This window comes from Anomalospiza imberbis, chromosome 5 (assembly GCF_031753505.1).
Source record: "Anomalospiza imberbis isolate Cuckoo-Finch-1a 21T00152 chromosome 5, ASM3175350v1, whole genome shotgun sequence".
NCBI classification, from domain to species: domain Eukaryota; kingdom Metazoa; phylum Chordata; class Aves; order Passeriformes; family Viduidae; genus Anomalospiza; species Anomalospiza imberbis.
This window is the reverse complement of record NC_089685.1, coordinates 45,528,833-45,544,271: the sequence shown is the minus strand read 5'-3', so window position 1 is coordinate 45,544,271 and position 15,439 is coordinate 45,528,833. Positions and strand designations below refer to the sequence as shown.

At 40.2% G+C, this 15,439-nt stretch overlaps 1 protein-coding gene across 5 annotated transcripts in view; it reads right to left on the bottom strand.

Annotated features, from left to right (window-relative positions):
* FBLN1 (fibulin 1) overlaps positions 1-15,439 on the bottom strand; it is a 75,971-nt gene that overhangs the window by 36,348 nt on the left and 24,184 nt on the right. For all 5 annotated transcript variants that reach the window (XM_068190454.1, XM_068190451.1, XM_068190453.1 and 2 more), the window contains 7 exons: positions 11,097-11,268; positions 8,536-8,595; positions 6,710-6,811; positions 4,952-5,089; positions 2,633-2,770; positions 900-1,043; positions 40-168 (listed from right to left, as the gene is read on the bottom strand). In XM_068190454.1, coding sequence (XP_068046555.1) covers positions 40-168; positions 900-1,043; positions 2,633-2,770; positions 4,952-5,089; positions 6,710-6,811; positions 8,536-8,595; positions 11,097-11,268 — 883 coding nt within the window. The remainder of the gene's footprint in view (positions 1-39; positions 169-899; positions 1,044-2,632; positions 2,771-4,951; positions 5,090-6,709; positions 6,812-8,535; positions 8,596-11,096; positions 11,269-15,439) is intronic.

Here is a 15,439-nt window from a genome sequence, read left to right as displayed (position 1 = left end):
GCTATGGCTGCAGGTATTTAGGTTGATGGTGCAACTTACCAATACATGTCCTGCTGATGACATCAAAGGTGTAGCCAGCTTTGCACTCACAGCGGTAATTGCCTGGGGCATTGATACAAATGTGCCCTTCTCCACAGGGCTGGCTAGAGGATGAGCACTCATCCACATCTAAAACGAAAAGTGATTTTAAGTACACTTCTAACTATGCAAGTTGAGAGAAGAGTGTATTTTTTTGTCCTCTGACGGTTATAAAGTGTTTTGAAACAGAAAAAAAATGTTATCATGCTCTCAGCTTTTACAAGATCAGAGTCACAAGTCCAAGCCATTCAGACCAAAGCAGCTTAGCTCTAAGGTGTCCTTAATGTTGATGGACTTGGGATGAAAACAATGAAGTAATCAGGCAATCTTTGGAGGAAGTCAGGTGCAAAATTGTTTTATTATGCATACTCATATTTGTGGATCAGATTTTCATCAAGTCTAAGATGTTTGAGATCTAGAGTCATCAGTAGTGCTTTGATAAGCCACTCACAGAAACTGAAAACCCATACAAAAATGCCTGTCTTTGCAAAAACCACCTCAGTTAAAAGCCAGCCAAAGGCATCTGTATCTTTCAGTGTTACTTGAATGGCTTCTGTGGGGCATTAAGTTGACCTTGTGTTATCTCTCTGATAATCATTACTCCTCTTCTCAAAATGTAGGGTTTAATGAGTTTTATGAAGGACAGAGGGTGGATGCATGTCATTCTTCACTTGCTGGGACTGCCATGAGTGAAAGAACAGGATCAAGAATTGACTGTGGGAATGATAAAAACCCGGACAAAGTGCAAGACACTGGTAAACATATATTATTTATGTGAGTTATTTTCTTAGAACTGCTTTTTCTTCCTAGCTGTCACTCACCTACACATCTCGTTCCATCTTCATTGAGATGGTAACCTCTGCCACAGCTGGGTGAGATTCGCTGGCAGGTGAAGGAGCCATCTGTGTTAATACAGATCTGTCCAGCTGGGCACGGCATGTTGGTACTCAGGCATTCATTGATATCTACAAGAGCACGAGTCAGTGTAACTCTTTCTGGTCTCAAGAGGTTTAAGGCAAGATGCTCTCATTATGTAAACCTTCAGAGAAAAATTCTACCTATGGGAGAAGACAACTACTCATGACATTTAGCTTCACTGGTACAATACTTCCAGAGTGAAGACTGGGGAAGTATAAAAGCCATAGATACCACTGAAAAGCAGTGGAAATTTGGTATAAAACTTGTATTTGTTTCAAAGCCTTTAAAAGTCTCTCCTAAACATACAAAGCGCTGATCAACTGTTCAGTTCACCAGTTTAACCAATTCTGCTTCAGTCTGTGTGTTCTGATTGAGCTGTTAGCTTCTACATGATGATCAGAGTCACAAATCCAACAACAAAATCCCCTCAACTCCACACAGATTAGCATTTGATACCCAGTGCATAAAGTTAGGCTGTGAAACTGCCTAAATGTTTTGAGCAAATACATTTTACAGGCCATAACTATTGGTGCTGTAAATTGATGTGGCTTTACTGATGTCCATGACAGCAAGTTAATCAAAAGCTGCCATGCACCTGGCACTACCTGTGGCAGGCGTGCACTTTAAAAGGGCTTGCTGTGCACAGGCACTGGCCTCTCTAATTTTAAAGGCTGCAGTTTTGTTTTTAGTCTGTTTCTAGTGTCAGATTTCAATGCTACAGGAGAACAAGGGGCTGATAATGAGTGCAACTTGGCAGCTGCTGCTGCTCGGCCAGTTCCACAAGTCCAAGACTTGCTATGCCAATGGGGGAATTAAAAGTTGAGTTGAGACTTGAAAATAATACTCAAGGGAATAACTGATAGATTTGTAGGTCACATTAGACAAATCCATATAAAGTCTGCTGGAAACCAGTAATTTTAATGCATTTATATGAAGGCTATAATTCTGGTTTGGGGGAGTCTTGGAAACAAGGCATTGGCCTGACAAGATTGTCATCAGTCTTTAAAGTAAAACTCCTCTCCACAGTATATTATAACTGTCCCATCTTTCTCATACACAATAAGATTCCTGATGGACTATAATGTGGGACAGGCCTAGAAAGACCCACATGCCTGTAAAACCAAGCAGACTAATATCAAAGGGTGTTCCAGAGGAAGTCATAATTACAGATTTCTACACAAACCTTTGGCTAAAACCTTTTGCATAGAGTTAGACATTTTAAAAATGTATGACATTTTAAAAATGTCATTTTTTAAATGACATTTAAAATATAACATTTTTTAAAATATATGACTTTTTTAAAATATATGAAATTTTAAAAAATATATGACAATTTTTTTACAAATTTTGTTTCAGATAAAACACCCAAAGACTTAAGCAGCTAACCACCTTAGGTAACGCAATCTCATTAAAAATAGCGATCTAATATTTAAGTATTTTATTTAAATGGCTTTCATCTGTCACTCTTACCTGTGGGATCAAGGAAAGAGCAATGCATACACAGATGAAAAATAGCTTGAGCAGTTCAGAACCTACCAAGAGAAACTACAACTTTTCTCCCCGGCAACACTTGAGCATTCCCCAAGACAAGAACAGGCAACACTTGAGCATTCCCCAAGGCAAGAACATGCCTTACCAATACAGTTGCCTAGTGCATCTTGTATAAACCCACTCATGCATTGTAGCTTGGGTCGGCAACGGAAAGATCCTGGAGTATTCTGACAGATAAAATCGGGGGGGCAGTTATGAGTACCAGTCTCACATTCATCAATATCTGGTACATCACAAAAAAAAAAAAAAAATTGTTAGCAGGAATTAGACAGGGTTTTTTTAAACATTACATTTAAAACATAAGACATAACTGAAATCATCACATAGATTAATCCTCAGCATACCTTCCTGGAATTCTGTGATCCAGGATCAGTCTGACTTACTAGCTCAAAAAAGATCTCAGTAAAACCAGGTAGGTTAAGATTTTTTTACAATTTCATTATTAATATTATATATAGGGGGGTGTCTGTGCATATTATGCTTTACAAGTTTAGTTCTCACAACTAAATGATTCAAAACTATTATAGAGTACCTGAAGCATCACATTCAGCACTGCTCAAAGCACAGCCTTGATTCAGCAATGTGCTTAGATTTAAGTCAGGAAGATTTAACTACCCAAATGCAATTTTAATTTTAGCTTTAAATCCAATGCAGATATTGTTAATTTTTTTCATAAGTTAATTAATTGGCCTTGATTCCCATCCATATTAAGGCTTGCAATATCCCTGCATTATCATGCTTTAAAATGCACATAAATATGACTTCTGCTTACTTTAATATTCTACTCCAGTTCAGAATAGACAATGAATATTTCTGAATAAATAATTGTTCACGTAAAGCAGATAAAGGAGACAATAGCAAATGAGGCTTCACTAACAAATGTAGTCTAGTCCACATAAAGAAACTAAAATTTAATGTTTGCTAACTGGCAATGGGATGAAAACTCCTAAAGCTATCAAAATACAGAAACTCTCCAGCAAAAGAATACCTCAGCTTTCTCATTCATGCAGTTGGTACAACAGCAGCCCTAGAGCTTTGTGGGACTTAAAAAATGAGTGTGGAGACCATCTGAAGTTTAGACTGGGTTAATACTGAACTGGGTTTAGCAGGGTTCTACATGTAGCACAGCTCAGTCATGTTACTTGGCATTTAAAAACCATACATGACTATTTTTTATCACTATTAACATAGCATTAATAATTAACACTATTAACATATCTTACCCAGGTAAGAACTTTCTAACATTAGTTGCAGGTATAATTTACTATCTGTACTCCTTTTTTTCCAACAAACAAATATGTTAACACTTGCCAGAAAGCTATTTGTTGACCTAAATCTGATGTCATTCAAAACAGTGGAAGTGTTACTTCAAAGGGATCACAGTTACACCACGATACTTTCAAAAACATTGCATGATGTTCTGCAGGTTTAGCATTGGAATTTGTTCATCAGCTTTTTTTATTCAATCCATTTATTATTCATCACTGAGTAGTTTCTACAGCAAAACCTTATCTACAATTTTGGTTGAGTTAATTTACTCAATGGAATGAAATTAGTTTATTTATAAACCAGTCTAAGCTTAGGGGGAGCAGACTTTCTCATTGTGAAAACCAATTCCACATCAACTGGAGTTTGCTGCTAATTTATATCTCTGTAAAGGCAGCACCCCAGGTGAAGTTACAGATGCACATAAGAGCATTCTTTAAGCTAGATGAAACTTGAAACAAGTAACTTTTTTAGTAAGAAGGACTGTTACCTTTGTGTTCAAGCACAGCTAGTCAAGAACAGTGGTTTTAACCCCTTTATGTTTTTAAATCCCTAGGAATGCTGTGATTAAGAAATTAATCCCTTTGTAACCTCCTAAGAATAAAAGCTTGCTTTCTTTTTCTAAAGATGCATCTACCTTCACATTTTCAAACTGAATCACCTGGTTGCTCCACTTGCCACACTTTGTTTCACACTCCAGAATGTGCAAACTTGATTCATTCAGGTGCATCTAAACCATTAGATACGCTCCAAGAGCAGGATTTAGGCACTCCACTCACAAATGAGAAATGAATTCCACAGACCAGACTGGAGCTAGCCAGAAATAATCTCCAGGGTATTGTGTGTAGTGTGAGTTCTGGGCCTCAGTAATCACCTCTTTTAGTCCCCAGACCAGCTCCTAACATGCAACACAAACTGCCAGTGTGAAATACAGTTATCTCTTCTGGAAGTCTTTGCAGCAGCCCCCAGCTGCATGATCTGGTTATTTGCAAGGTGACAGGTGGAAAAACTGCTGTCCTTGAAGTGTGTGTGTCTCAGTTACGTGTGTATTTACCAAAGGCCAAAGAGCATGACATGATGATGTACTTAGTTTTTAACTTAAGCCTGGAAGATTCTAGTTTCTCTGCACAGGACATACCTTTGCAACGACTGTCATCTGTTAGCTCGTAACCAGTTCCGCAGCTCGTGTCCCGCTGACAGCGGAAGGATCCCAACGTATTGACACAGGTTTGTCCAAGGCCACAGTTGTGTGTCCCAGTGATACATTCGTTAATATCTACAATATGAAAAATTATTTAAAAGTAAATAAGAGAGAATAAATAAGAAGCATGGCGTCCTTGAGAAGAGACGAGGTTGAAGGCTAGCTGTGGGCACACCTCCAACCAGGCATTCCTCTGAGCATCTGAATTCAAAGGTGTGGATTTGGCCTCACAATCACATCCCACTCCACAGCCGTCACCAGGGCATGAACCAGCAAAGACATTTGGACCCTGTTGATACCAGGACTTGCTGATACAGTGTACTTAAGAAGAGGAAGTTTCACTGAGTGAGAGCAAAGACTCAACATCATCTGTCTGAGTCTAGTAGTAGATGATGTCTCCGGATATGTCTAAAGTTGTTACAGCTAGGACGTGTATACATGTTCTGCTGGTGGAGTTGGTAGTGTTTAGTTTATGTTGGTGTCAATGATATTTAGGGTCTTTTCCAACCTCAGTGATTTCATGGTCAGATTACAGTGACTATATGAATGAGGCAAACTTTCAGAAATACTCACCTTGCTCTGCATCCCACCAACATATGGTTGAGGGACTCTCTGAGCCAAGTTGTGACTTTCTATTTCATAGTTACTGATAGACATTTCCTTTGTGAATTTCTTTTTCATTTTAACTTTGAATGCGTAAGAAAATCTGACATCCATGTGTATTAAATGTAAAAGCTCTTCCATTTTATATGTCCAGCTAGGTTAGTGTTCATCTGACCAATCATCAATATTTATTTTATATTCTGAAGTTTGTATCTGAGGTACTTAAGATTATATTTCCAGTCATTGTCAGAAAAAGGCACTCTTCATCTAGAACACTTGTCATCCTTGAATAGCTGTGCAGGATGGGCAAGGTGAACAATGCCCTGGAAGGGCTCATATCCCTCAGCAACAAGTGGGCTCACTAGCTCAGAACCAAATGTCACATTGCACATGCCTGAAGTCAAATGCAACTTCTATCCCAGCCCATTTCATCTGATGCCACAGATTAGAATATGCTGGCTTGGAAGGCACTCACAAGGATCATTGAGTCCAACTCCTGGCCCTGCACAGACACCCCAGCAATCCCCCCCTGTGCCTGAGAACATTGTCCAAAGTCTCCTGGAGCTCTGGCAGCCTTGGTGCTGTGACCAGACCCTGGGGAGCTTGTTCAGTGCCTGACCACACTGGGGGTGGGGGGGCAGGAAGAACCAGTTCTTCTTCTGGGAGAGACTAACAATCCTTCCTTGACAATTGCCATGCCACTCATGGAGTCCAGAACATTAATCCTTTCTATCAGTTGTGTCCTTAACAAGCTAAAGAATCCTACTCTATTTATTTTGTCTGCCTTATCAATAACAATCCACTTTTACAAGGGAGAATAGGTGTTCTGTTTTGGTTTTATTCACAACAAATTCAAACTCTGCCTCTTCTCCATTCTAAATTCTCCACCTTTTCCACTGACCCTTTCTTAACTTCATCTTCCCACAATTCTCATTTCAACACTCCATTCAAATCAACTTTTTATGACTTTACCTCTTTCCCCAGCTGACATAAGCATATTCTGCTCTCTTCTCTCTGGTTCTTTTTGTATCAGTTCTTGCTCTTTTAAAACACAAATGTTTATAATCAAAACAATGGCTTTATTTCTTTTACCTTCACAGGTGATACCATCTGGTTGAAGCTGATAGCCAACAAAGCAGGAGCAGACGTAACTGGATCCTGTGTCTCTGCACTGCTGAGAGCAGGGACCACCACCTAATGGATATGTTAAAAGGCCTTATGTAATTAAGAGGCTCTTCATAGGAGCTGAAACAAACCATTAATTTACAGGATATTTGATTTATTTAGAAAAGAAGTTAATACACATTTACAAAAGAAAGAAAGGACTAAGCACTGAAAGCTCTAAAAATTAATAAAAGAAGGGTTATTCTGACAAACAGAAAGAGAATAATACAGAGAATTTACACAAAATTTGGCTCATCATTAAGAAAACTTTTCCTGACCTTGTTAAAATATAAATTAATATTAAAAATGTTTCATATTCTAAAAATAGAGAAAAGGTTATATACTTCCAAAAACAAATATTTGTTGTAAGGCTGCAGATATTCTTAGTACAAAGAGAACCCATGTCCTGTTTTTTTTTTTAGAATGGCTGGATAGGCATTAAACAAAAGGTGTGAGATAGGCACAATCCATGTGAGCAATTGCAGCTATAATACGTTATAAATAAATTTTTAAGTATGACAAATTCTAATGAGGATAGGGCCATTAATGCATCACTGAAAATTAGGTGGAACCATAGTTTTGTAGTTGAGATCAACAGCCTCTGCTCTCTGAATCTCTGCTAATACTGTGAGCTCCATCCTGACACAGTAAAACCTGTAGTGGGAATGTTAGAAGAACAGAATTAATTTCCCCATGTAACATGAAGGTGCTCCAAAACAAATTGCTGGAAGTTCCATTGCCTAGGAAATTTAAGTTTCACCTGGTAAAGTTCAGAAAATTACAAGTACTTTTGGCATGCCAAGTTTATCAGAAAATACACTGTAGAAAGAGTCACCAACTGGCAATTAGCAATACCAATCCATCTCTTGCAGGCAGTTGATTAACTGAAAAATGCAACAACTGATTACATGAAGAAATAATGCCAGGAAAAATATGTAACACATATTTCTATGTCATCTCTTCTAATTCGCAACTGGAGACAAGAACAAGAGGCGCTGTTGACTCTGGTTCACTAGTGACCTGGTAGATATTCCCATTCTCTCCAGAGTGTAACAGCTGTAGAACATGAAGCACAGTAAATATATTTTCCACTGGAATATAAGCTTATTAAATTTATTTTATCCTAAATACATTTCTGAGTTCTGAAATGCTGGCAGATAACAATGAATCACTGCTGGTTTAGGTTTACAGACATGTAAATCATATGTGACAAGCAACAAATCAGAATACTTAGCAGAGCAATATTCCAAATGCACATTTCCAAGGAGGCAAAGAAGCATGACTAATCAGAACAATAGCCACTTTTGTCTTCCTTTTTTTTCCGGTGTTTCAAACAGAAACAAGTTTAATTTCATATTCAAACACCCTGATATTCAAACACCAAGAGAAGAATAAAAGATGCACATATTTAATATAGGATCACCATATTCTGAAGAATCCAAAGTACTCCACAGGTTCAAGGGTGACACTTCTGAGGTATTACCCACTAGAATTTAAGTAGAAGTTAAATGTATTGTCTCAGCTTCAGTTGGATAAGATGAACTCCACTGTGAGAGACAATGCCTCTCTTGTATTTGGGCACTATTTAGGCAACACATAATGGACCATTACTCCTTGGAAAGGCTCTTCCTCATGTTTTTTTTTACCCATAACTATCCTAGGCAAAAGGCTTTGGATAATTTCTAGATCTAATCTGGCTTCACTTTATTGAAAGCAATCACAAAAGAGCTAGCAGGACTAGTCTCTTGACTCACCTCTGCAGCCATCATGCAGATAAGGATCTTCTTGGTCTAGTTCCTCCTTTGAAATTTCAACTAAAAAGAGGAGAGATAGGCATTAGAGGAGAAAGCACTTTTCTTCTCAAGGTAAAACACTGTGTGCTTGGGATGGAACTCACACCAGGGTTTTGGACAAACCAGAACAAAATTAAAAAGCAATATGTACCTATTTTACTGCTATTTCTTACTTAAATTTGACATTCAAATGCTCATGGTCATGGGGCGTTTTCCATCTGACTGATTCAATATGAAAGTCACACTGTGATCATACATATGGACTGATATTTTCAAACACAGGTTCTTAATGTCAGACTTTTAACCAGAGCTTAATCTCATTTTCATAAGGTATGTTGTTGAGGCATGCTTGGCTTCCACTGACTTTAGAGTAGCTTGGGATACTCAGAGATTTAATGAAAATCAGATTAACCTCAGTTATTTTTTTAGACTTCATTTCAAAAAGAACTCTACACCTAAGTTTTTGGGCACATACTGAGGCATTCTTTCAAATATATACATTGAAGAATTTTGATCTGTGGTACTCCTACCACATGTAGGTATTCCAAGAGTCCATTCTCTCCACATGAGGACATATGGGGGCCAAACATCCTGAACCCACTGCATCCCCAAAGAGCCAGCTAATGGACTTTCTCCAATCCCACAACTTTGAACACGGGAGCAAAAGTAGGTTGGTAGTGTGCAAAAACATGAACCCAAAATACTCTGCTTACTGACTTGGAAACTTAGGCTTGTTTCAGTGGCTGTGCATGAGCCCATTCCACCAGCAGTCACTTACAAGCAGGTGATGCATAGAGGATGTGAAAGCAGTGTTTGTGCAATGGCATGAGGCTAGGTTGGTTAACTGAATCCTCAAGCCATAGGGGCATATTTCAGTTACGCAGAGCTGATGGAATCAGTTTGCCCAAGTCTGGTTGGATTTGGTACAGACCTTTGGGGACACAACACCAGAGATCACAGAAATAATTAGGTTGGAAAAGACCTCCAAGACCATAAAGTCCGACCTGTGGACAACACTTTATGTGACTCAGAGAGCCAGCTTGCCTTACCCCTGCAGCAGAATGCCCTTCATGCACTGCTATAGCACAACAAACACAGGGTTCTAGTCCAAAAACCTGCCTTGCAAAATGGAGCCTCATCTCCCCTTCACAACGAACCAAAGTGTCTATTTGTGTTGTTTGCTCTGCCTTTCTACAGGCATTTTTATTGTCAGTAGGGTTACTTGACGTATGATCAAACACTTGCTTGTTTCTTAGCTGAATGATGAGAACATTGTCCCACCCTGCTCGTGGACACAGCCCCAACTTTGCAATGCAGAGTGGCTCTTATGTGTACCACAGTAACCATACTAATGATTGTTGTGTGTGCCACTTGCCCACAAAGGCAAGCAGGGAAATGCTCTATGCCATGCTGGCAGTTCTCAGAGATGGCAAATTTCTCATGCCATACAGGTACATTGAGTATGCAAATTTCTGTTATTAGCAGAGATGTCTGATTACGAGGGATCTGCTAGTCTGGTCACCTCAGCCAGTGCTAATGGGCAGGGGCAATTCCCCTCCTGAGACAGCAGCACACAGAGAGAAACTGCCTGAAATGGCATTTCCAGATGTTACCTCATAAGGGGGACACTGAGACAAGCCAGGCTTGAAAGACCTGGAACAATTCAGATAAAATGCTGGCTCAAGCAGACCAGTGCAAGCTTTTGTGATGGGGCTTGCATTTAAATGATTGATGAGGATGATGTCCCCCAAAATCTGTTGCTTATGATCTGCCAGCCAGATGGTATGTTTTCAGTGCTCGGTGGCCCATGAGGGAGGCAACACCACACAGCATGACTTGTCTGCAGTTTCAGGTCTGTCTAAGTGAAAAAGGGGAAAAAAAACCCAAAACAAATGAAAGTCTATAAGGGTCAGTCTGTAGCCATTCATTCTCTTCAGCTCTGTAGACTAGGTATGGAGAAGGGTGTCAGGAGCTGCTGCCATCTAGGTACCCCTCTTTTTTGGTAATATCAAAAGAAACTGTTTCCACACTTCCTGGAGATCTTAGTTGTCCCAAGCAGTCCAGGTATTTCAAATACCGCTGCTTTGTGGGCATTTGCCTCTGCTGAGCAAATGGCAATGTTTGCATTCTGCTGAGCTGGCAAAGGCCCTCTGGCTTTTCAACACAATTATAAGAATTGTTTGTTGATTTTCATTTTAATTAAACATTTGTCAGTGGGCAAAATGCCATTAAAATTAATAGCTTATATCCATCTTCCAAAGTAAGATCATTAGTTGCCAAAATAAGCTCTTGTATGTTTAAGTTCTGACACCAGAAACTAAGTGACCTCTTTCCGCCTCTTACTTTCAACAACAGCCTTTCAGATGTTACTAGCCAAAAAAATGAGCTCCAAAACATGCATCATTAGATTACTCAGATGAGCTGTCAAATTAGAGGAATTCCAACAGAAATAATTTAAAGTGAAAACACTCCTTGTACTATGTATCTTTTTGTCTCACTCTTTTAAGTATGCAATAAAATACCTGGCTCTTTTTTAGGAGCATAATCACTGATGGACAGATCGATGCCTTCTTGACCTTTCCCACAGCAAGTTCTGAAGACAATTCCACACTGATATCCTATCTTTGGGTTGGGTTCACAGCTCTGTCCTTGAACTTGGGCAGCTTTTCCCAGCAAACAACAGTAACAACATGTCTGTTAAAAAGAAAATGAAAATATTAACAAAGTCAAAGCAATGTGAGCTTTGACAATTATGTCAGTAGTTATCTCACCTTGGCACTGATGGAAAATTTTCTACAAACTCTTCAAGTACTCCTGATATACTTGGGCTCGAATTTCTTAACCTGCTGTGGAGTTCAATGAGCTCTGCATCTGGCCAAGCATAGAACCTGGGTTCAGTTCTCAGAAACACTGTGTAAGCGTGAAGGTGTGTGCAAGCTGATGAAGAGGACCACAATACTCCCACACGTACATGGGATTTCATTACTCCCTGCCTTCACAGCCTGGATTCAAACACCAGCCAGAAGTCAGAATTCTTTACACCCCTGCTTCCCATTTGTGTCCAATTTCATTTAAATGGGATACATTCAAAGAACTGCAGGGCTCAGTTGGACTGGCGCTGCTTACTCAATTTCCTCCTTGAATGAACAAACATGGTTTGTCCAAGGTTTGTGTTAGTAGGTCAGAGTGGAGCTCTTTTGCTCTGAAAAACATAGTCAGACATTTTATAAAAGCACTGCCGTCCTGACATGTCTTCCAGGAGTAACACATAATCTGACTCTTCAGCACCTGCTGAACTGCAGCCCTGGAATATGCCACAGAAGCAAGGACGGGACAAGTTAATCCTGTGGAGGCTTCCTTTATTTTAAATTGAGAAGATGCTGCTGATTTATTCTGTTTTCTGCCTTGCTGTCAGAAAGCAGCAAAAGTGTTTGGTTCTCTGGAACTGGTGTCTGCCAATTGCTACTGTCACATGAAAGCAGATTTAAGCTTTTTTTATTAGTTCTGTTAGTCTTCCAGACTTTATTTTTCTTGAAGAAAATTGCCTGCACCATTACACAGAACAGATGGAACATAAAATAACTAAACTTTCAACTAAATTTCTATAGTTTGGTGCTTTAAGCACCACACCTGCTGAAAATAAGGCAACTATGAAATGGTTTGCATTACTTTAGGATACCTGTCCCTGCCTATATTCTAAGTTTTCACTTGCAAGGAATTACATGTTTCTTTTTCTGTACTGAACTGAAAGGCACTTTTAAAACTTACAGCAGCATGAAGTCAAGACAGTAACAGCATCCTGAAGTATGTAAGTATTCCATTTTGTATGATGTCATTAAATACACAACAGAAATGTTTCTGTGCTGCAGACTGCTGTAGACCTGGAATTCCTCTCTCCTGGCCTCATCTCCTGGGGTGTTGTTTTCATGCCCTCCCAGTCTCTAGGATACATGTTTTCCCTTATTTACTCTTGTTTGGTGAGATGGTTCCTACTATCCACCTTTTTTACTAGTTCCTCCAACTATTTCAATCCAGTGGCAGATGCTCCAGTTTCATCCTGTTATGTCTGGGATAATTCCATCTTTTCTGGCTTCTTTGGATGACTTTAGAAATAAACCCTTGATGATTGAAACATTTCGCAATATTTATTCTAATATATAAAGCAATTCCCTGAGGCATCCTTCTCAAAGTTCTTAAATGTGTGACAATAATTTTGTTGATTTTCAATTTTCCCAACCATAAATTAGAAGACAAAAAATGAAAGTGAGCTAAAGATTCATTACTTGACTTAAACTTGTGTCACCAGAGGACACAAGGAAAAATGACGCACCACAGCTATAGTCACGATAAAATAGACTAATTTATTTCTTCTGACTCCATTTATAGTTCTCAAAAGGTACCAGTGGATTGGAAGGTGAACGTGCCACCTCTCCAACGACACTGGACAAACTACCAGTCTATCAAATTTCTCCGCCTCTGTAAAAGAATACAAAACAATAGGTTATTTACAGAAAGTTGCGTGAAAAAGTTCTCTACAAAAATGTAAACTCAAAAGGCTTTAGAAAATCCTAAGAAATCAAGACAACAAACCTGCATATTTTTGATAACCAAATCTTATTTGAGTAATTGAATGGGCGGATGCCTTGACAAATTCTGGCATTATATAATTCTAGTACCCTCACTGTCTTCTGCTGGAAGACAGTCCACTTCTTTATCTTGTCACAGGATGTTCATATTGGGAGTTACAGAGCTTCCCTTGAATTTTTTTGAAGAGTGATCATTAATTTTGCACTTTTTTGAACTGTTGAACACCCTTAGGTTCCTTATTTCTTTCAGGTTGAGCCTCCACGTGAAAATCCTCTGTCTCCAGCTCATGTGAAACTTCAAATACAGAATTTGCAAAATCTTGCAATATCGGTAAGACACGGTGTCTTCAATTAACATAACTGTGCCCTGAACAATTTGTTCCAACCTGCATTTATTCTAACTGTGCATGATGCATCCTGATTTAACATCTTGATAATGAGAATAATTTATGTTTCTATACCTCAGCCAAAATGATCCAGAGATGGAAAGTGTCAAGTGTTTTCTTAACTGGTGTGTTGGTTTTGCACAACCTGTGGGGCAGCCACAGAGGTGGCTTCTGTGAGAAGCTGCTGGAAGCTTCCCCCATGTCTGGCAGAGCCAATCCCTGATGGCTCTGAAGATGGACAGACCACTGGCAAAGGCTGGGCCGATTAAAGATGATGGTAACGCCTCTGAGATAACATATTTAAGAAGAAAATCAAAACAAAGATAGTGGGGCAGTTTTAATTCCAGAGAGAGAAGAGGAGGAGGTGAGGGAAACAACATCGAGACACCGAGGTCAGTGGAGAAGGACGGGGAGGAGGTGCTCCAGGTGCCAGAGCCAAGATTCCTCTGCAGCCATGGTGATGACCATGGTGGAGCAGCTGTGCCCCTGCAGCCCCTGGGGATCCACGGGGAATGCAGAGATCCACCCACAGCTGATGGGGATCCATGGGGAATGCAGAGATCCACCCACAGCCAATGGGGATCCATGGGGAATGCAGAGATCCACCCACCGCCCATGGGGAAGGTGCCCAGGCCAGAGCAGGTGGATGCCTGGAGGAGGCTGTGCTCCAGTGGGAGACCTAGTGGAGAGAGGAGGCCCTGCTTCCAGGCTGGAGCAGCCTGGCCTTGGAGGACTGCACCCCATGGAGGAGAGACCCACGCCACAGCAGTTTTAGGAGGATTGTCTGCCTGTGGGAGCAACGCACGTTGCAGCAGTTTTGGGAGCACTGCTGCTCACAAGAGTGGAATCACACTGGAGAAGTTCATGGAGAACTGTCTCCTGTGGGAAGGGACTTCATGGTCTCACAGGGGAAGGACTCCTCTGCCTGAGCAGTGGAAGAAAATCTCAGGTGGCAAAGTGGCCAAATCCACCCCTACCCCCCACCCCAGCCCTGTCTCCCTGCACTGTCAGTGGGAAGAATGGGGGGGGGTGGGGGGTTTGGGGGAGAAAGGTGGTTTTAAGGGCCTATTTTATTTCTCATTATCCTCTTCTGATTTTGTTAGTAATAAACTCTAGTAATAATATTTTGTTAGTAATAAACTTTGTATCTCTAAGCCTAGCCTGTTTTTCCATTTTTCCCTTGGAGTGTTTTTCTCCCAGTCCTTATTTCAACTCATGAGCCCTTCATTAAATTTTTCTCTCTTCTGCCCGGCTGTAGCATGGGAGGGTGAGTGAGCAACTTTCATGGGTGCCTGGTGTTTGGCCAGCGTCTAACCATGACAATTGCTGTTTATCATCACTGAGTTTTCCTACTGACCCTCACAGCTTCTACCCTGGCAACCTCAAAAGCCAACATTTCATGACTGACTCATGAAGAAAGATGGAGAAGCTGATGAAAAGCACATTCAGGACTCCGTAGACCTGGACATGGCTCCATATATTTCACATGTGAACTTGGAAAGTCACCTTTACTTTCAGTTCTTCCACTGTGGAAAGGGGAGCAGACTTTAACACAGGAGAATTTAACTCATGTTCATGATGCACTCTGGAATTCCAAGACACAAAGTAGCCTGGAACTACTACTAGCAGGATCCTGGTATAATTAATCTCAATGTTTCCTTTCTCACAGCAATTTTCTGGGCTGTTGGCCTGATCTGAAAGCCTTTAATCCTTTAGTCAGGAGTGCAGTCTAAACTTCATACTGAGTTCTTGAGGTGTTTGCAGCCATTTTCCAATTCTGCCAGCTGCCTGGAAGCAAGATGTGATGACCATTTACTTATCTGCTAGAACATCACTGCTTTCATGGATGACACAACCTAACAATCAAGTTGTTATTCTACCCTTTCACTGCCT